Below are 20,743 nucleotides of genomic sequence, written 5' to 3'. Positions count from 1 at the left end.
ATGTTGACTTCCCAGTGGGTCCTCCTTGGTCACTGTTTCTAAGACATATCTTACAGCCCCTGTCTTAGGTGTTCCTGGGCTATTGCAGAGGGAAACCGATAATGGTGACAGCCCTGCTTTATTCTAACGATCAGGCAGTGAAAGCTGGCTTCTTCTTCTCCCTGGGGGTTACTGTAATAACCCTGACATTGTCGTGAATTGTAATATTGGCATTTAAACAATCAATACACTGGTCAATTCTAGGGATTAAGTCAAGCAGAGTTTGATATGTGCAGTGGACATTAATATGCCCCCCCAAAAGCCACATGGGGCCATCCAGGCATGCAGTGGGTGGATCGGGAGGAAGAAAGGCAAGAATGGGAGGTATTGGACCAGACGGAGGAGTGGAGAAAGGCCCACTAAGTGGCCTCCTGTGTTGCTCTCTTCACTAACACAGTGAGCAAAAGGGTGGCAGTGGCTAAACATTTGCATGGGAAGTTGGGGGTCCTCATTCACTGGGGTGATTTTATTCATTCATTTGAGATCAAGCCTAGGGTCGGGGGGAAGACATGGGCTTATTACTCTTGCTGATCGATCTCTAGATCCTTTTAATTGTTCTTTGGGAGTCTTCCTCTGATGACTTACCCAGGTGGGCCTCTCCAGGAATGTCCCTGGAAACCACAAAGCAGCAGTGGACAGGGGTCGACAAACTCTTTTTACAAAAGGTCATCTAATAAATAATTTAGATCTTGCTGGCCATATGGTCTCTGTCACAGCTAATCAGCTCTGCTGTTGTAATGCAAAAGCAGCCATAGGCAATACCTAAATGAATAAGATTGGCTGTGTTGCAATAAAATTTTATTGGAATTTGAATTTTATGTATTTTTCACATATTATGAAATCTTCTTTTTTTCCCAACCATTTTAAAACGTAAAAACCAATCTTGCCTTGGTCATGGCCAAACAATAGCAGGGTATAGACCAGATTTGGCCTGTGGGCCATAGCTTGCCAGCCCCTGGCTTAGGATGTTATATTCTATCTACTGATGTAATGATGTAGTGTGAAATCCCATTGGTGAGTCCAGAACTCAAAATTCAAACTTCTCAAGCTGAGACTAGCATAGATCTTACCATTTTATCATCATTTCAGCAAGAGAGCCAGAAAAGGCAGCTTATTTTATCAACAATTTCATGGAAACTAAGACTTCTTTTCTAAGCAACATAAATATTGCTATTCCCTCTTATTTCCCCCCCTAAAAATCATCAGGAAAGAGCACCGGCTCATATGTATTATGGCATAACTTTCTTAAATCTTTGTCAAAAAAGGTCATGTTATGTGTGGATATATGTTTATATATACTTATTACACCAATATAATGTATACACACATACTCAAATTATAAATACATATGGCGTGACTGTAACATTGATGAAATAAAAATGAAAGCACATAGTAAGCACTCAACAAACGTTTATCTTTATGAAAGTGATTTTTTTAATCCTTACCACAACCTCTGAGGTCTTTTCTCCAATGCTGGTACACTTCTCCCTGTTGCAGACTCGAAGTGAAGCCGCCATGACAGTCCTGAGCGGTCACGTCGTGGTCTGCATCTTTGGTGATGTCAGCTCAGCCCTGATTGGCCTCCGGAACCTGGTGATGCCACTTCGTGCCAGCAACTTTCATTACCATGAGCTCAAGCACATCGTGTTTGTGGGCTCCATTGAGTACCTCAAGCGGGAATGGGAGACGCTTCATAACTTCCCCAAAGTGTCCATATTGCCTGTAAGTCCAGGGTCACATTAGTGATGTTTTTTTCTTCTTTCCCTTCACAAAACAAAATCCCAGGTGGATATGATAGTTGTAGCTTTGATCATGCGTCTGCTTCTTCATCTGGTTAGGGGCCTGAGGACTCAGCCCTTCCCCTCTGCTCTGTCTAGGAATAGCTAAACCCTGGGAGACCTTATTAAAAGGAATTTGCAGCCAAGTTCAGCTGCTCATCGAGCATGAAGTTAGGCTGGTATCAAATGCATTACCATATCAGTGTCTCTACACTCTCTCTCTTGCCTACCCAAACCTAGTGCTTTGAGATATTATGATGCTTATAGCAGAATTTACTTATGGAACTACTTCTGTCAATTTACTTATGACATTATTAACGCTTCTATAAATCTTGGTTGTACCACTTTATGTTTTTAACCAAGTGGATTTAAGAGTTCTTTCTTTATTCCTGCTGCCAACCCCTTCTGCTGGCCACTCCCTGCCTTCCATTCATTTAGAAGCCTAGCAATGTTTTCATGGGCTTGTATGTATGTGTGCACATATGTGCATGGGATATTCTTGACTTTAAAAAATCCTAGGACCCAAATCTAAAAGGAACAGTTTGAGACTCCATAATTTAGTGTAAGAACATGGGATACATGATCTTGGAGTCATCTAATTACTTCCTAATCACTAATCAATATATTTTTCATAAACTTTTAAACAATTCTAGATTTAGTAAACTAGTAAACTGATTTAGTAAACACATGTAGTTAAAAACAGTCACCTGAAGAAAAACAAATAGTCCTATGCATGGAAGAGCATAAACAGATATATACCTTTCTAATTTCAGTCGTCATAGATTTGAGTATGTATTTCCACGACTGTCTTCCTACATGTGCTTTTCCACATGGTCCCCTGGGGACACATGGACTGGGGTCTAAAAGTATTTTGAAAAGAGCTTATTATTTTGCTGGGCTACATGAGTCTCTGTGTGTGTGATGTATGTGTGTGTGTTTCCTTCTTTGTACCCTTCCATACATGCACTCACCTGTTGGTATGCATATGAATAAGCTCTCATATTTGCAGGTCCTTTTTAAACTCTCCAAAATTTAGCTCACTCAAGCACAATATATTTGTACAAAATGGGCCTTCATCTCTGTCTTCACATATTTCATTGTTTAAACAGTACCCCCCATCTGGAGCCAGCCCACAGAAACATGGTGTTTCTGTGTATGTCATTTGTATTTCTTGAGTTTTGAAATCATGTGTATACAACTGTGCAGGGATTGTCTTAGATCACAATTACTGCTGGATTCCCTACAAGGTGAAAATTAAAAGAATATGGATGTAGGCAATTGAGGCTTATGCACTGGTAAAATGATTCAGGAAGTTGGTCAGATTTATTTTGTACCAAGAGATCCCTGGAAAAGTGGGGTTCTTCTCCTCTCAAAAGATACTGCTCCAGAGCCTAGTAGCTTCCCAGCCCCAGAGCCCTAAATGCCTCTTCCTCCATCATATCCCTTTGCAGCAGTATTTTTGGGGGCTGAGAGCAGAATCATGACTGTCACTGAGTCATAAAAGATGGTTGATGGTCTCAATCTGTGCAGCCAAGTTCCATCAGCTCAAAGCCCCTTCTCCAGGAGGGAGAATGGGAGGAAGGGATCCAAGGATATCTGGTGGTTGGCAGACCCCCTCCCTACACAGTCAGTGAGTTGAAGGCAACTCAAATCCCCATGTAGGCAAAGCAGAAGCTGGATTCAGGCTGGAGAACCCAGTATGTGAATTCCAAAATGAGACCATATGGCCCCTGGGGAGCACCAGCATGGGCTGGCCTGATCAGTTCTATGATCCCTCCTAGGGACACAGAGGCTGTGGAGGTCACACCTCTCTCCTCTAGCACTAATCCTTTTATTTCACCTGAGCTTGCATTCTCTACCTCTCTGTCATTACCTCCTTGTTCTGTTCTCCCCGCCCCCACTGCTTTTTGTTGTTACGGGATTTAAAAAAAAAATCTGTTTACTGGCTTATTTATTTTTAATTATACCGGTAATATACAGATACATTCTTGTTATAAAATATTCAAACAAGACAGAAGTATGTAAAGTCAAAACAAACTTTTTCCTTTACCCCCAATCTCATTCTCCTCCCTAGAGGTAATTACTATTATTAGTTTAGTGTATATTTTTCTTGAAATTTCTCTCTGAATGTACATGCACTTATCAGTATATTCATGAATATATAGGTTTTTTTTGTGGGTTTCTTTTTACATAAATGAAATCATACTTTTTGAATTATCTACAACTTTTTTGTGTGTGTGTCTTTTCCCCCCTCACTTAACCCACTATTTCAGAGATCCTTCCAAGGCTATGCCTACATGGAGAACTGTTTTGGTCTCTTTACCTGCTGCATAGACTTCCCTTGAACATATTCCAGTGGTATATTCAACCATCCCTATGTTGTTGGTCAATTAGGTGATTTTCTTGTTTTTTGTTTTGTTTTGTTCTTTAGAGAGGGAGCAGGGGAGGGAGTGCAGAGGGAGAGGGAGAAAGCGAATCTTAAACAGGCCCCATGCCCAGTGCAGAGCCAGGTGTGGGGCTCCATCTCACAACCCAAAGATCATGAGCTGAGCTGAAACCAAGAGCCGGATGCTTAACTGACTGAGCCACCTAGGTGCCCCTCTTGGTTTTTGTTTTTGTTTTTGTTTTTTTCTTGCTGAAAATACGCAATAAAATTATATGACTTGAAGCTTAACTCCTTTCCCCCCGCCCCTTTGCAAGATGCACATTCCTTCCAACCCTCCCACCTCCTCCAGGTGGAGCAGCCACTATCAGCACCCCCTCATCACACCACGCTCACTGGCTATTTCCCCTTGGCTGCACTGGAAATTCTAGCTGGAGGTGCTGTTTTTGCCCGAGACAGAAGTGACCTGCTATTAAATAAACAGGCGTTTGAAACCCATCCCCTCGTTATGTTCTGAAAGCCAGAGGTTGCCACAGGACAGTTTCTTAAATCAAGACAATTTCCAAGCAGGAAGAAGATGTAGGACCCTGGCATTATTCCTCTCCCTCGTTTGTTAGCAACGGCTTGATTGAACGTGGAGAGCAAGCCTGAAATGCCACCATCAGCCCTGACTACCCTTTAGATTACCACACAGCTCCTATTCCCTTGAATGTAGTTAGGCCAGCTTAATGTCAAGGCGTAACAAAGATACTTGTTAAATAATTTCCCAAAGCTCTGGCTCAATCTTTAATTTGTTTTTATTTTTCCCCCTCGTTCCCTCTCGGCCCTCGGTCTCACTTTGGCTTCTTCTCTCTCTTTTTTTTTTTTCCTTTCCTCTATGCCAAAGGGTACACCATTAAGTCGGGCTGATTTAAGGGCCGTCAACATCAACCTCTGTGACATGTGCGTTATCCTGTCAGCCAATCAGAATAATATTGATGATACTTCGCTGCAGGACAAGGAATGCATCTTGGCGTCACTCAACATCAAATCTATGCAGTTTGATGACAGCATCGGGGTCTTGCAGGCTAATTCCCAAGGTAAGGACAGCCTGTAATACTTCTCTGCTGTGCCTACAGGGGACAGGGGCTGGCAAGAGGGATATCCTTCACTCAGTAATTCAAAGAGGCTCACATCAGCCTGCCTGGCAGTGACACCTGCGGTTGCTGGGATGGCTTTCAAAGGGGCATCCACTGCCTCTTCTTACCATCGCGGGAAGCAGGCTTGAGACCTGAACACCCACACTCAGAATAGGCTGCCGTCCCAGAGAGGAAAGCAGCCTTTAAATTGCCACCCCACCCCCCATGGGGCGCCTGGGTGGCTCAGTCGTTAAGCGTCTGCCTTCGGCTCAGGTCACGATCCCAGGGTCCTGGGATCGAGCCCCATATTGGGCTCCCCGCTCCGCGGGAAGCCTGCTTCTCCCTCTCCCACTCCCCCTGCTTGTGTTCCCTCTCTCGCTGTGTCTCTCTGTCAAATAAATAAAAATTTTTAAAAAATAAAAATAGGGGCGCCTGGGTGGCTTAGTTGTTAAGCGTCTGCCTTTGGCTCGGGTCATGGTCCCGGGGTCCTGGGATCGAGCCCCGCATTGGGCTCCCTGCTCTGTGGGAAGCCTGCTTCTCCCTCTCCCACTCCCCCTGCTTGTGTTCCCTCTCTCGCTGTGTCTCTCTCTGTCAAATGAACAAATAAAATCTTTAAAAAAAAAAATAAATTAAATAAATAAATAAATAAATTGCCACCCCCTCAGTCTTCCCAAACAGTGGCTTGATGACCAGGGTCCCCTGATTAACATCAGGCACTGGAAAGATGCTGCCGGAACAATTCCCAATGTTTCTCTCCAGTATATATTTTTGCCATTGACCTCTGTTAAGCTTTGCCATTGTTATTGCTGCATGGGGTTGTTAAGCTTTGCCCTGTTATATGCCGACCTACGGATGGTGACCCCTGGACAGTGGGGACAGTATGGACACGAGAAGTCATTTAGCAAGAGGTGATGCTCATCAGGTCACACATTCTCTGCAGGAGGCACGACAGAGTTAAATGATGCACATCTGCCTTCTCTTCTCTGCCCCCATCTTCCTTGTCATTTTCCCTGGGATACTGGGCAGATAGCTGCTAGTAAAGATGTCATCTAGAAGTCTCAGGCAGCACAGCCAAACCTCGTAACAAACAGCCTCACTAATCAGGGCCTCGGCAGGATGGGATGTGAGGCCTCGGTGCAGGCTTGCCGTGAACAGCAGGATCATTGCCATAAGGTTCCACCAGATGGGTGGCCTTGGGGGCCTGATGGGGGCCTGAATCCCATCATTCCAGGACCAAAGGTGGAGGGAGCAGGGCCCATGAGAACTATAGCTGCTGGGATGAGAAGTGCCATCTTACTGACAGGGGAGAGCTCAGCTCCGTCATGCCGCCCAGACCGGTCATGCTGCGCGTGCATGACCTTCTGTCAGCTCAGCACCATCTCCCTCCCACAGCTGTTCAACAGTGCAACAAAGCTGGGAACAGCCGTTCCTAGAATCCTCTTCTCTGCACGGTTCTGGACCAGCGTCTGCCAAGGAGAGCGGGGCCCAGGGACGAGATCTGGAATTTGGAAAAGGGAAAGAAGCCTTAGTTCTTTGGAGGCAGCGGCAGCCTGACCCTGAGCAGATGCGAGGTTCAAAGCGGCTCTTAGGGGAGCTTTCTGAGCATCACTGGCTTTGCTGCTAGGGACTGAGGGGGCTGCTGTGGTCTTTTTCGAGTTGCCTTGAGGTCTCCAGCACCTCCTGTGGAAACTTCCACCTTGTGTTGCAAGTGAAACGGCCCTTCCAATGGTTGCGTCCATGTCTGATTTTCTTCATACTTGGAATAGAGTGGCTTCTAGTCTTCATTGCTTTTTTAAAATTCAAGTTTGTTAACTTATAGTGTAGTATTGGTTTCAGGGGTAGAATTTAGTGATTCATCACTTTACATATAACACCCAGTGCTCATCCCAACAAGTACCCTCCTTAATGCCCGTCACCCAGTTATCCCATCCCCCTACCCACCTCTCCTCCAGCCACCCTCAGTTTATTCTCTTAACTATAGAGTCTCTAATGGTTTGCCTCCCTCTTTATTTTTATCTTACTTTACTTTTCTTTCCCTTCCCCTATGTTCATCTGTTTGTTTCTTAAATTCCACATGAGTGAAATCATATATTTGTCTTTCTCTGACTTATTTCGCTTAACATAATATCCTCTAGTTCCATCCATGTTGATGTGAATGGCAAGATTCCATTCTTTTTGATGGCTGAGTAATATTCCATTGTGTATATATACCACTTCTTCTTTATCCATTCATCAGTTGATGGACATTTGGGCTCTTTCCATAATTTGGCTATTGTTGATAATGCAGCTATAAACATTGGGGTGCAGGTGCCCCTTTGAATCAGCACTTTTGTATCCCTTGGATAAAAACCTAGTAGTACAATTGCTGGGTCATTGGGCAGCTCTATTTTTCTTTTTGAGGAACTTCCATCCTGTTTTCCAGAGTTGCTGCGCCAGCTCGCATTCCCACCAACAGTGTAAGAGGGCTCCCCTTTCTCCTCATCCTCACCAACATCTGTTATTTCTTGAGTTGTTCATTTTAGCCATTCTGACTGATGTGAGGTGGTTTCTCATTGTGGTTCTGATTTGTATTTCCCTGATGCCAAGTGATGTGGAGCATTTTTTCATGTGTCTGTTAGGAGTGGCTTGAGGCAACCCTGACTGATCCAGTCTGAAGCCTGGTTTTCACCTCTCCATGCCACCAACCCCTGCCTGTCCCCCAATCTAAATCTTGGTATCCACTGCTCAGCTGGGCTGCAGGCAGAGCAACTTGTCAAGGCTCTGAACGAGAGTCTTACCTACCCCGCTGTGTCCCGGAGAGCCAGCGCCTGCCTCCTGCCTGCACTGCCTGTGCAGGGAGTGCAGGTGACAGAGGATATGAGGAGACAGTCAGCTGACCTCCTAGGAAGTGGAAGAGGCAAGCCACCGTTTGGTCCTGCCTTTAAGTACTTGTTCTTCCATGTATGTCCTCCCAACTCTGCCCCAGCGTGGGCATCCCCCGAGGAGCTTGTTAGAGATGCAGCATCTCATGCCCACCCCAAACCTCCTGCGTCCGAATCTGCATTCTAACGGGGTCCCCAGGTGACTCCTGTGCACTGCTCTAAGGCACAATAATCTGCAAGCTAACAACACCCGGTCCAGTGAACAAACTGACCGACCCGATCAGATGCTCCTCTTCTCCTGGCAGGAGCTAGCAAGGGGAATGGAGAGAAGCAGAGGCAGGAGAAGCACTCCCTTAGGGGGCGGGGTGGGGGAGATGGAACTGAGCGGGAGGGGCAGAAAAGTGCATGTCTGTTTTCTCCCAATTTAATAATTGTGATCGTCAAGGTCCATAGATCAGAATCTCAATGCACAATTGAGTTACGTGTGCATCTGACATGGGTTTTCCTTCCAGCTCTCAGAAACCAGCTCCCAGCCTCTCAGATCCTAGATGATGGCCAAACTGGTAAAAATGCTTTCCCTCCCCTCTGCACATACTCAGTTCTCAAAAGCCTTCCCTTTACTGTCTTTAGCATGGGAATAAGCAAGGAAAATAGGTTTTGGGAGGAGATAAGGAAGAAAGGGAAAGGGAGTTTAGTTTTCTTACAAAAACAAGAGAAGGGCACTCCTTCTTTTGTACGCCTATCCCCCTAAACACACACACCCATGCACGCACGCGTGCATGCACTCACTCATGCACGCACACAGGCACGCAGGGGCCAGAAGAAGGCAGAGGATGTATCTTAGGGCTTGTGGCTTAGAGGATGTATCTTGGTCCGCAGTGGAATGGGGCCCATGCTGCCAGCAGCCGGCAGGCAGTCTGTTCTGCCCTCAGTGAGAGACTGTCAGAATTATAGACGCACTGAGCCCACATTTCCCCTTGTTTTCTTACTCTGTCTGCTCTTCTCTTGCCCTTGGTTTCTAACACTCTCCTCTGGGGACACTCTGACTTTCCTGGCCATCAGCACAGGAAGTGACTTTCTCTCTGATGGGTGAGTGCTCTGGGTTCACCTTGGGCTGCTCATCATGCAGTGCACTCCTTGGGTTCATCCCAGCCCATGGGGCTTGAGGGACAAACCAGGTTTCCCTGCCACTGTGTCCCTCCTTGAGACGCTCTGGACCAGGAGGAATGCTCATTGGCCTCAGATATTCTCACTACCCTTCATCTGGGCATTTGTCACCACCACACTGCAGGTGAATTGGAATTAGAGTACCGAATGATTTTGTGTTCCTCTTTTCAGTGGGCGGAGGCAAATCTAACTTGCCCTGAGTGATAATGACAGAGCTTTCTGGCCACTGCTACCCAGTTTTCATTATGATTTATTCTGTAGTCCTCATAAAACCCCATCGTTTGCTTTGTCTTGAGAGCTACATGACCATGTCTCCAGAACTCAGCAGGACAGAAATGTGGACTCAGAACAAATGTGTGTGCTTTGGGGCCAAAATACCCATGCATTTTTATGGCAAGTTTTCCTAACATGATACAAGGTAACATAAAAAATGTGTCTTAACACTGAGGAGGTAGAGTCTTTGTTGAGATTTGTGTTCAGACACTTGCCACTATGCATTACTTGGTCTCCGAGACCAACAAAACCTCTTTTCCCTTTTTCCCTCTCCTCTATTCACATTGCCTTTTGGTGTTACTGTTCTAGCCCACATGGTGTCAGAACTGACCCAGCCTAGGGATTCTGGACCAGACACTTTCTGAAAGATTTGAGATGTGATGCCTGGTTGTCAAAAACAATTACAGAGAAAGGTGGCATACCCCATGCTGGATGGTATATCCGATGTGACAGTTGGGTCTATGAGATGCAGTTTTAATATACAGCAGGCAAGACTGCAGTGACAATTATATAAAGCAGGTGAAGCTGCTTCTTGCTGGTCAGCAAACATCAGCTCAGAACCACTTTACAGCTCTTTACCAGCAACTAAGTGCCTTTATTTACAGAGTGCCTGTCACTTCCCTTTGGCTGGAGAGCTGGTGTATTATTTAGCACGCATTTATCTGGGGAAAACATTTCAATTTAAATCAACTGGTACAACAGTGGCTCTTGCCAGACTGTTTCCCTGTGGTTCTAAAAGACAAGAACTGAGTGTGATCTTGAAAGGGAGGGTGAGCTGAGGAAGGAAGGGTCCATTCTCAGAGAGCCCCTTGAGTCAGTACCTGAAAAGAGGGAACATGTGATTGAGTTTCCCTTTGTGCTTTTGTATCACATTATGAAACGAGCATCTTAGAGTTTCTTCCTGGTTAACCTTCTCGTGAGGATAACTCTTGAGAGAAAGAGAGAGGAATAAACGAGTGCCCACTATACATCAGGCACTATAAAAGCCCAGAACACAAAGATGACTTGGATGCAGCCAATCACTATCCTTGAGGGCTCAGGTGAATGGAGGAGGTACCCCCATAAACAATTACAGTGCAATGAGACAAGGATGAGACTAGAAATACAAGAGTACGTAAAGCTCCTCACTTTATATATTTTAAGGAGTTGAGAAAGCTTCCAAGAAGAGGTAACATTTGTGGATGAGTTGAATACATGTGGCTATTGAGCACTTGAAATGGGGCTAGTGTGACTGAGGAACTGCTTTTTTCCCTTTTATTTAATTTATAAATTTAAATATAGGCATGTGGCTAGTGGCTACCCTATTGGACAATGCAGGTCTAGAGCACAGGCTTATAGCCTCGTTAAGGGCTGGGATGATAGGAAGATGGTGATTAAATCCACCTTTTAAAGAGATAACAGGCAAGAATATGAGCATGGTTTAGATGTGGGAAGAGATGGCAGCATGAACTGTGAAGGGAGACAGTTGTCGTAGACATGAAGGGATGAATAAGCACTGACAGGACAGCTGTAGTGATGTCAGTCACAAGGGCAAGGCAGAAACTGAGGTGGATTTGAAACCGAAAAGATAGCCCATTGAAGGCCAGTTGGGTGAGAAGGAGGTGTGGATGAGCAAGGATGAGGAGTTGATAATGACTTTCAAGGTTGGCTACTGGGTGGATATAAAAGTGATGAAATAAGCTGAGAACTCAAGAGGAGAAATAGGCTTCTGGCAGATGGTAAAGAATTTGGTCCTCATCCATCTGAGTTGAAAGTAGGATATCTAACAAGATATCTAAGAAGAAATACAAACATACAGCTATAGGGATAAAGTTAGGTCTGAAGGTACAGACTTGGAAATCATTGGTGTTGGGCAGGGTATAGGCCTTGAGTGTGGATATTTCTCAGGGAAAGAAAGCAGAGCAACTAAGAGAAAAGGGCCAAACCTGGAACCTTGGAAATGTCAACACCAAAGGGACAAACAGAGGAAGAGAATCCAGTGAAAGGGGCTGAGGGCAAAAATTTAAGGAAGTAGGAGTGATGCTGTCAAAGGGGAAGAGAGTTGAATAAGTTCCAGATAGCTGTTTCGAATATATCCTAATTATTTGTTGCTACATGTGTTTCCTTGAGTAGACTTTGAGCTCTTTGAGAGGCAAGGACCCTTCTTCTTTTGCTCATCTCGATGTTCCCAGTGCCCCAAGCACAGGAGCTGACAGAGTTGATATGCCATAAGAATGTGTTGGGCTGAACTGATTTGAAAGGAAGCAATGATTAGCACTGTCAGATACTATAAAAAAGTCATATAGATGAGGTTCTAAAAAAGGCAATGGCACATATGACCCTCAAGAAGTTGTTGATGACCTTGGCAAGAATGGTTGAATAACTGATTGCCAGTAGAAGCTGGCATTCAGGGGTCTGAAGCATTAATGGGAGGTGAGAATTTGAAACCATATATTACTCTTTCAAGTGCTGATAGGGAGAGAAATAGGATATTTCAGAGTATCTTGTCAAAGAAAAGATTTCCTTTTTCTTTTTAGCATGTGGAGAAAGATACCATATTTGTTGGCTACAGTAGACTGAGGTGACACCCCATTGAGAGGGAAAGTTTGAAGCTTTAGGGGAGAGTTGTTAAATGATAGAGAGAGGAACAGAGACAATCAGAAGATGATATGGCCTTGAAAAGGAGAAGGAATGATTCCTGTCCCTCTGAGACAGAAGGCTAGATGGGGAAGATGAAGCTGGAGGCAGCTCAGTCTGTTCGCTCTACTTCCTTCACAAAGCAGCCAGTTTGGTTTTCCCTGAAGATCTAAGGACAGGCCAGGACGATGGGGATGGGGAACTGATGGTGACAAAGGTTGAGAGCAGACATTACAGTAAACATGTAAGAGAGATGGCTGGAGCGAGGTGAGAGCATGAGTGAGCATTGGGGAGGGCCAGCTGGGGTTGGATTTGTGATGGTGCCATGATGCTGGTCAACACAGCTCTTTGATTTTCTCTGCAGTTCTTGGCAGAAACAACAGAAAACATACAAAATGGCTTTAGTCTGGGATGGAGACTCAGAGGAGGGGAAGGATTCCATGGAGCTGTTGAGAGAATATGAAAATGAGTGGCCACCAGGTCTAAGATGGTAGACAGACAAGTCAAACCAGTGTTGGGGCTTATAGAAAGGGAGGCCAAAACAAAGCAGGAAATAAATCCCCATGAGGTCGAAGAACAGGGTGTGAGGCAAAGGCATGGGAGAACTGAAGCGTGGGAGGTTTGATGTGAGAGAGGAATATGTGATGAGCTTGGAGAATGAAATATTCCTTGCAGAGCCAGAACAGAGCTTGGTGGTACTATGCTGAAAACCGTTCATCCGCATGAGAATTCGGAGTCCAAAGCCAAGCCTGTCCCACCACCACAGGCAGCAACAGCAGCACCAATGCTCATGAACGTTTGCTGCCATTCTGTGCTAGGCATTTCACCAACTGAGATGATATGCATTTCTTAGATCACTGGTTTTCACCCTTGACTGCACATTGTAATCATCTGAGAAACTTCTAAAAAATTTTGGTAGCTGGGTTGCACCTCAGCAACTGTGGTTTAACTGGCCTGGGGTACAACCTGGCCATGAGGAGTTTTATAAACTCCTAGATGATGCCGTGTGTGGCCAGGGTTAGGAAGCACTGCCTGAGTTGGTCCTCAGAGGTGGTGTGTGTGGTAAGGAGGTTACCATTTTGATTGGAAAGAAGAGAAAACTAGGCCTTGAGGAGTGAAGTAGTGGTTTTAACCGGGGTCTCTTGGCCTCCCAGGGATCCCAAACTTTAAACTATTTTACTTCTTTTTTTTTATTTTTTATTTTTTATTTTTTTTTAAAGATTTTATTTATTTATTTGACAGAGAGAGACACAGTGAGAGAGGGAACACAAACAGGGGGAGTAGAAGAGGGAAAAGCAGGCTTCCTGCAGAGCAGGGAGCCTGACGCGGGGCTCGATCCCAGGACCCTGGGATCATGACCTGAGCCGAAGGCAGATGCTTAACGACTGAGCCACCCAGGCGCCCCTAAACTATTTTACTTCTTTAGGACAATGCTGTTGGCTCAACTAGTTGGTCTGCCTTCTTTCTTTCCTATTATCTGGCTTGTCATCAGCTTCCCAAGAGTAAAAAGCTTTAAGTGGAGAGAAAGGGGCTAGGGGATGTGCTGGAGACCAGGCTCTGGTTTCTGCCTACTAGCTGTATCTGCCATTTTGTCTCTGTCATGTGTCTCATGGTGATAAGTGAAGGATATTAGTTGCCCAGTGGACAGGCCTTCCTCCTGATCATAGCTTTTGAGAGACAGCGGTGCAGAGATCTAGCACCACCCTGCTACTAAACAGCAACAATTGCTCACCGCCAGAGCCAGCTGTGTGTTCCCCTCAAGAACTTGAGTTTCTTCAAGAAGATGGAGCATGTGTATTTCAACCTCGGGGTTAAATTTGGATGTGGTGTTAAGGTTACTCTGTGGTTCCCTTTCCTGTTCTATGCTCTGCATTCCTCAGATTCACGCTACCTGTCCTGAAGGTGTCAATCCAATTCCACAAACCCTTATTAAGTACCTGTTGTGTGCCCAGACTGTGCATGCCAGGCATTGCTGGGGAGACATGGGTACCATGAAGCACATTCCCTGTCCTGGCAACCTCCTCTGCAAATGTGTAGATCTGCTTCCGAATGCTGGTCTATTACCAGGAAAGAATTACAGTCTGTGGAGGCCAACGTGGGACAGGAAGAAAAAGAGAGTGGGTTTGAGAGACACTTTGAAAAATGCACAGGATTTCACCAGGTGGAAACAGATAGAGCTGGCTGCAGTCACAGAGACTAGAAGTAAGGGGGCAGGGGGACCTGGAGACATGTTCGAGGGACAGTGATGAGTATAATCTGGCTGGAATACAGGCTATGTGTAAGACAGTGGGGACACCTGAGGCAGAAATTTGGCTTAGGCATTGAGGGATTTTTTAAAATTTTGAGTTATGAAGATATAAATATTTCAGTAGGCACTGGGGAGCTACAGCAGTTTTCAGAGTGAGAGAGATGGGATTGGACCTGAGCTTCAGGGAGATTGATCTGGCAGCCCTGTGAAGCATTGTTTGGAGTGGGAAAGAAGAGGATGCAGGGGTCTGGGTAGGAACTGTGGTTATCCAGGAGACCAGGAACCTTGAACTGGAAAAAGAAGGGGACATTATTTTACTGTGAGGCAGAGTAGATGTAAAACAGATTGCGTGATCATGAGCTTCCTTCTCAGTGACAGGGGACAGCGATGCACTTATAGAAAGAGGCCTCAGTACGGAGGGTCTGGCTGTGGGAGAATGTGGTGTTGGTAAGTTGGGGTTCTATCCAGGGTTCATTTCTATATAGGATTTGGCAGAAAATCAGGAGACCGCAAAGAGAAGATGGGTGGAGATGAAGTTTTGCATCCAGGAGAGGGTCACAGCTAAATGTCCGCCCCACTGCTCATGCTCTATGAGTGGAGAAGAGCATCAGAGAGAGGTCTGAGGAAAGAGAGGTGAAAGGCAGAAGGATGAGGAGCATCTTAGAAAGGGCAGAGGAAAATGTTGGTAGAAGCTGAGGCTCCACGAGCTGAGCTGGGCTCCCAACTTCCCAAGGAAACATGTGTCAAAGATGCAGAATGAATGTCCCCTGACTGCTTTTCCTCACCGCTCTAGGTTTATTTTTCTATATTCTATGCCTCTCTATAGCCACCAGGTTAAAAAAATATATAGTGGCTTACACAAACACACTAATAGGTACACAAGCATGTCCGTTTGTGCATACCAGCACACATATGTGCAGACACACACACACACACACCATGGTTCCTCCAGCCCTCCATGACCCTCAGCCACGGTGACACGAAATGATACCCACACATAAGCAGATGCTCTCCCTTGTCTGCCTTTCAACAAAGGTTAAGAGCCTCCAGTAGGGAATGACATTTTTCTTTGGAAGTATGGCCGTGGTCCTTGGAAAGACAGCATTAATTGGGGGCGTAGGGTGTATCCTGAAGTCTGAGATTTCTTTTACTGTTCCAGAGAAGAAAATGTGACTTCTCTTTTATCTTTGGGGGAGGCTGTATGGATTCTCAGACCTCAAAATTATTGAATGGCAGAAGTTAGGATTCGAAAGGACCTTCCTAACCTGGAACTTTGGGGCAAAAGCCACAGGATGGAATGTAATGAAGACCTCTGAGCATTAAGTTTCAAATAATCACTGAAGACAGGCAGCATAAACCTTGTTGATAGAAATGTGATTTATTTTGAGTAATGGTTGTTTCATACTGGTCGTTCTGAGAGGGAGTGTGTCAAGAGCTATGAAGGTTTGAAGGAAAGAACTAACAAACTCAAGAATGTCGCCAAGGGGATGGTCAGAATGAGGAAATGCTGGGACAAGCTGTCACTTGCCAAGCAGTCAAGAGAATAGGGGATAGTGGGCTGAAAGGGCCATTTTATCTTCTGCTCCATGGGAAAAACCAGGACTGATGGCTAATGATGAAGGAGAACCAGATTTTAGCCCCACATAAGGAAGACATTTCCAGAGCAGAATGGGCTGCCTAAAAATGTAGTGAGCATTCTGTCACCACATGTCCACTTGCCAAGGGAAAGTCACTGATATTGATCTTTGTGATGAGAGGGACATTGGATCAGATGAGTTCTTTGGTCCTTTATGACTGAGGGTCTGTGGTATTTTCTTTATTTTTATTACATGCGGATCTGCGTTTTCGATGATCTACATTCTTACTCCAGAGGGAGCACTGTGGCGTTCGGTGGGATTGCGGTTCTAACGGGTCTTTCAGTGGAAGCTTTCAAGTCCTTCCAGAATGGCACTGTCTCTGTGTCTCAGAGGCCGTGGGCGAGCAGCTGCACATCTGGCTTTTCTGTTAATTTGACAGACCACCCCCAACTTCAACTCCCATATCACCCTCTGTCCTTCCCAGTGTCCCCCCTTTTAGTCCTCCCCCAGCCTCACCCCTGCACACCCAGGCCGCTCCCCAGCCCCCCACCCGCACCTACACACAGAGCCTCACACACATTCTCCCGCCCCGAAACCAGAGAAGCATTTTTTTCAGCTGCTCCCTGTATAACATGCATTGCCACGATAGCCTCTCTTAATCCTGAAAGGGTGGTGGGGGAGAAGCCATTTCTCTCTACCCACCGAATGAACAAAGCTCCGTGCTAAAATATTTTTCTTCAGTTGTAACTGAAACTGCTGTTGGCTTCAGTCCCCAAAACCAGAAAGACAATTTTACTTAACTGTTTAGAGATTTATAAATACCACGCTGGAGTAGCCTCTAGGTAGTAACTTTAGATACCCGGCCCAATAATTTTCTTTTATTGGTTTGTGATTTAGGTCTTATTTTGAGTCCTCTATAATAAGAGTAGTACATTTCATTAAAAGAGCTTACTAACCAATAAAGAAAATCTGGCTTAGGGCTGGAGCAGGTCTCCAGCATAGAGAGGGGCCTGCCCTGGTGCGCCTTCTCGGCCGACGTGACGAGACTAATCTCGGCACGGGGGTGCACGTGTATGTCAGCAAAGCAGCATGTGTGGCTGCTTTCTAAATGACTTCAGCTTGGGAGAATTTGTCCTACGCAGCATATTTGACCACATGAGGGATCCCCTTAAGACCGCCATTGACTATTCTGGTAATAGACTCCCAGCGACAACAACAAGGAAACACAGACACAAGGGTAGTTCTAACAGGAGACTGGAAGGCCTGGGCTCCTTGCTGAACCTGTGGAGGTTTCTCGACCTTCCGTACATGAGGATCTTCCTTGGGGAGTGGAGGTGGGGGATTAAAAGTAAAAACGGACCAAATCACCTTTTCCTTCTGACTGCATGCAGAGCGGATAGAGTTCCCCACTCGGGCTGTGCCCAGCTTGGGGCAGCGGCAGGGAAAGAAAATCTTAGCTTCAGAAACAAAAAACAGATGTCGGGTGGTGCTGGGCCGAACTCATCGTCCCCACATCAGGCTTTCCCCCTTAAAACTTGTGTGTGTCATTAATGCTTCTTTTTTAAAAACTGTAAGTCCTCTTTTTACCAGGTGAGCCATGTACCAGGTGCATTAATGTGCAATATCTCATTTAATCTTCCCGATAACCTATTAAGGCAGAGGTCATTTATCTCCATTTTACAGATGAGAAAACTGAGGCCCAGGAAAATTCAGCAACTTGCTCAAAGTCTCGTAGCTTGTCAAGAGCACATGGAGTTGATGTCCAAACTGATTCCAAAGCCTGTGCTTTCCTCAGCACATCGGTCAACTCCATAAAAGAGAACAAGTGCTATTCTCATGAGAACAGGCCTGAATCTATACGTCTGCTTTTAAGGGTCATGGAAGCATCCCTGGGCATGCTAAACTTCTCCTTGCACCCAGGGACTAAGGTTTTTTGGGGTTTTTTTTTGTTGTTGTTGTTGTTGTTGTTGTTTAATGTTCTTGTTCTGTGCATCCCCATTTTGTAGCTCCCTGGCCCTCCTTGCCCCAGCAATCAGAGACATTGGGATTCTCTTGGTCCCGGTCTTCCTTGCTGACCAGCTATACAAAAAAGAGTAGAGTTGAGAGAAGTATGAAGAGCTCTGCTTAGCCTGCCTCTGTGAGCCGTTTAATTGTTGGAGCTTTTTTCCCTGTTAATATAGATTTGATTTTGGAGCTGTCAGTACATGGGTGGAAAGTTTGAGACCCTGATGTTGCTTTCTGTTGTCCAGACACTTACAAAATATTTCCGGATTTTATAGATTCATCCCACTCTCCAAGTGGACGTTTCCATAAAAAGCAGTAGATGAGAATAAACAGACCATACTAGCCCCCAAAGCCTAGGATTTCAGGTAGAGTGTGATACTCCGAAAATGGTCCAGATAAATGGTCCTTTGGGAGGAAAGTGTGGTTATATAATCAAAGAAAAGTAAAAGAAGTCTTGTCATCCTATGGACTCTCTAAGGGCCCTGATGAGATTCTGGATGAGTCAATCAAGAGTTCTTTTCCTGAACAATACTTTGTTTTATACCCCACGGCTGAGGTTAATGTTCCCACTCTTCCCATGGTCATGCTGTCATGGAACTCATGGGATCCATAGGAAATGACACAAACATAAAATAAGTTGTATGGCACAACTTGAAACACACATATCTAACAAATATGGGGTCAGGAACATTCCAGAGTACCTTGCAAAATGCCTGGTGTGAGTCATTTGTAATTTTCTGAGGCATGAGTTTAATCCATATGTTGTGATGGTAACGCACAAGCCAAGAGCCGGCAAATGAGCCTAACCAATCATCCAATGGATTTTTGTCTTTATCCATCTATTTATAACCAAAAACTCGTATGAAGTCCTAAAACCTTTATTTCTTTTCTTTAAAAGGGCCCTGCAAAGAAACCAACTGATTTTTAAATGACTTTAGTTCTGGATTTATAGAATATTTAATGAATATGAGTGGTTCTTAAGTATTTCAATTATACTTCAAGGAATGGTCTAGTGGAAATCATCCCCCAAATTCTAGAACAGCAGCATAGTAGTCATTGAGCATCTTGTTGCATATTTCCAGTAAAGTGTTTCTACCAGATTTAAGAGCCTCATGGATGTCACCACCATGTGTGTTATGAGAAGACAAGGGCTGCTTTGGGCAGCAAGGGTTGCAGCCAGGGGCTCTAGAGTAAGTGGAGTTGAATTTGAAAATAGGAACATTATCAATAAGTAATAAAGGGGCTACAGGCAGATGGAAGAGGCTGAGGAGGAGTAAGAGAAGGCTCATAAGCAAGGAAGGCCAAGTGTAGTTCACAAAGGGGCTCTTGGCTATGTTTCTGCTGATGATACAACAGAGGGGCCTTAAAGGTCTCAGGGTGTCAGGAAAGGATTATAGGTGAGGTCACTGTTGACCTGGATAGGCCCTCAAAAGGATGGCCTGGTCTATCATTTCACTGATCTCCCCACTCCCATCAACTGTTAGAAATATATTTAAATGTGTAGCACAGCACCTCACACCCAGCAGAAGCCTGTAGAGGTTTGTGGAGTGAGCAAATGAATGATTTAATCCCCATTTCTGTTGTTTGTAGTCTGTGCTTTCTTCGTTTGCCCTCAAATGAGGTAAAGCAGTTGGATACTTTGTAAATACCACATCCTTTCCTTCCAGGCTTTAGTCACTCTCATTGATTTGACCACTGGCCACTGGGCAAGGGCTATAAAGACCCAGGATGTTGAACTTGTCAGATTTGTCCAAACGTTCTCTAGTAAATCACCCCAGTCCTTTCACCCTAACTAATAGCTCCCGATCCTCAACCTTTCCCTGGGCTCATTGCAGGTGGTGTTGCCCAATACCAGCCCAAGCCCTGAGGAAGCTGTGGGACCGAGACCTCCAAAGTTCAATAAAGGGCAGAAACCATCGCTGCTTTCTGCTCCAGGGAGCTTTGAATGGTTTCGGAGAGCTTTCCTGGCCACGTGGAGATGGTCCCTTCTCTTAGCAGCCGACTAGCCAATGGTGCCCCAACACCTGGGCAGGAAGAATTCAGCGGATGGGTTTTGTCGCTCTGATTTATGATGCTGAATCACAAATGGGGCTGTCAGAGTGATGACACAATCGTTTAGGGTCAGGAACCAGGTTCTAAATCCTCCTTGTGGCCATCATGTGTTATTTGACTTTGGATAAACACTCTATGATTTCATTGCTTCATCTATAAACTAAGGTTTGTTAAAGTGGCCCCACCTAAGTACCCTGAGGGATCATGTGTGAATCTAAAGAGGTGATGGCCACAGAGGGGTTTTATAAAACATCAACAGTTGTAGAAACAGGATTCGCTGTCAAGTTGAACGTTGGCGTGTGTGGGCTCTAGAGCTGGCAGCTTGGGTTTGAATGTGAGCTCCACCACCTACGAGGCCTGGGCAAACACTTCAACTTCTCTGTGCCTCAATTTCCTCTGAGAATACAAATTGCACCTGGCTCTTCAGATTGCTCTGAGAAGTAAATAAGACAGGGTTTTCTCTATTCCATCTAGGACCTTTACGTGAGTCAGAGAAAGTCACTCCTTTCCAAGACACTTTACTTCCATCTGTTGACAAATGTTCATAATATGATTGTGTTTGAGCAATATACTTGTCCACTATCTGCTATGAAAAGAATATTGTAATAAATATGAAAATATACCATG

General features: G+C 45.1%; 1 protein-coding gene across 13 annotated transcripts in view; it reads left to right on the top strand.

Moving 5' to 3' along the window:
- Positions 1-20,743, top strand: part of KCNMA1 (potassium calcium-activated channel subfamily M alpha 1) — a 734,101-nt gene that overhangs the window by 652,965 nt on the left and 60,393 nt on the right. For 12 of the 13 annotated variants that reach the window (XR_010412485.1, XR_010412484.1, XR_010412486.1 and 9 more), the window contains 2 exons: positions 1,537-1,761; positions 5,087-5,279. Coding sequence is in view for 9 of the 13 variants with exons in the window: in XM_054508237.2 (XP_054364212.1) it covers positions 1,537-1,761; positions 5,087-5,279 (418 nt within the window). In the remaining 4 variants the exon portion in view is untranslated. The remainder of the gene's footprint in view (positions 1-1,536; positions 1,762-5,086; positions 5,280-20,743) is intronic. The other variant, XM_064594871.1, reaches the window with a different exon arrangement.

The sequence above is a fragment of the Mirounga angustirostris genome, unplaced genomic scaffold (genome assembly GCF_029215605.1).
Source record: "Mirounga angustirostris isolate CCGP_5_RB_7025 unplaced genomic scaffold, mMirAng1.0.hap1 SCAF_6, whole genome shotgun sequence".
NCBI lineage: Eukaryota > Metazoa > Chordata > Mammalia > Carnivora > Phocidae > Mirounga > Mirounga angustirostris.
This window is presented reverse-complemented; position numbering and strand designations above follow the sequence as displayed.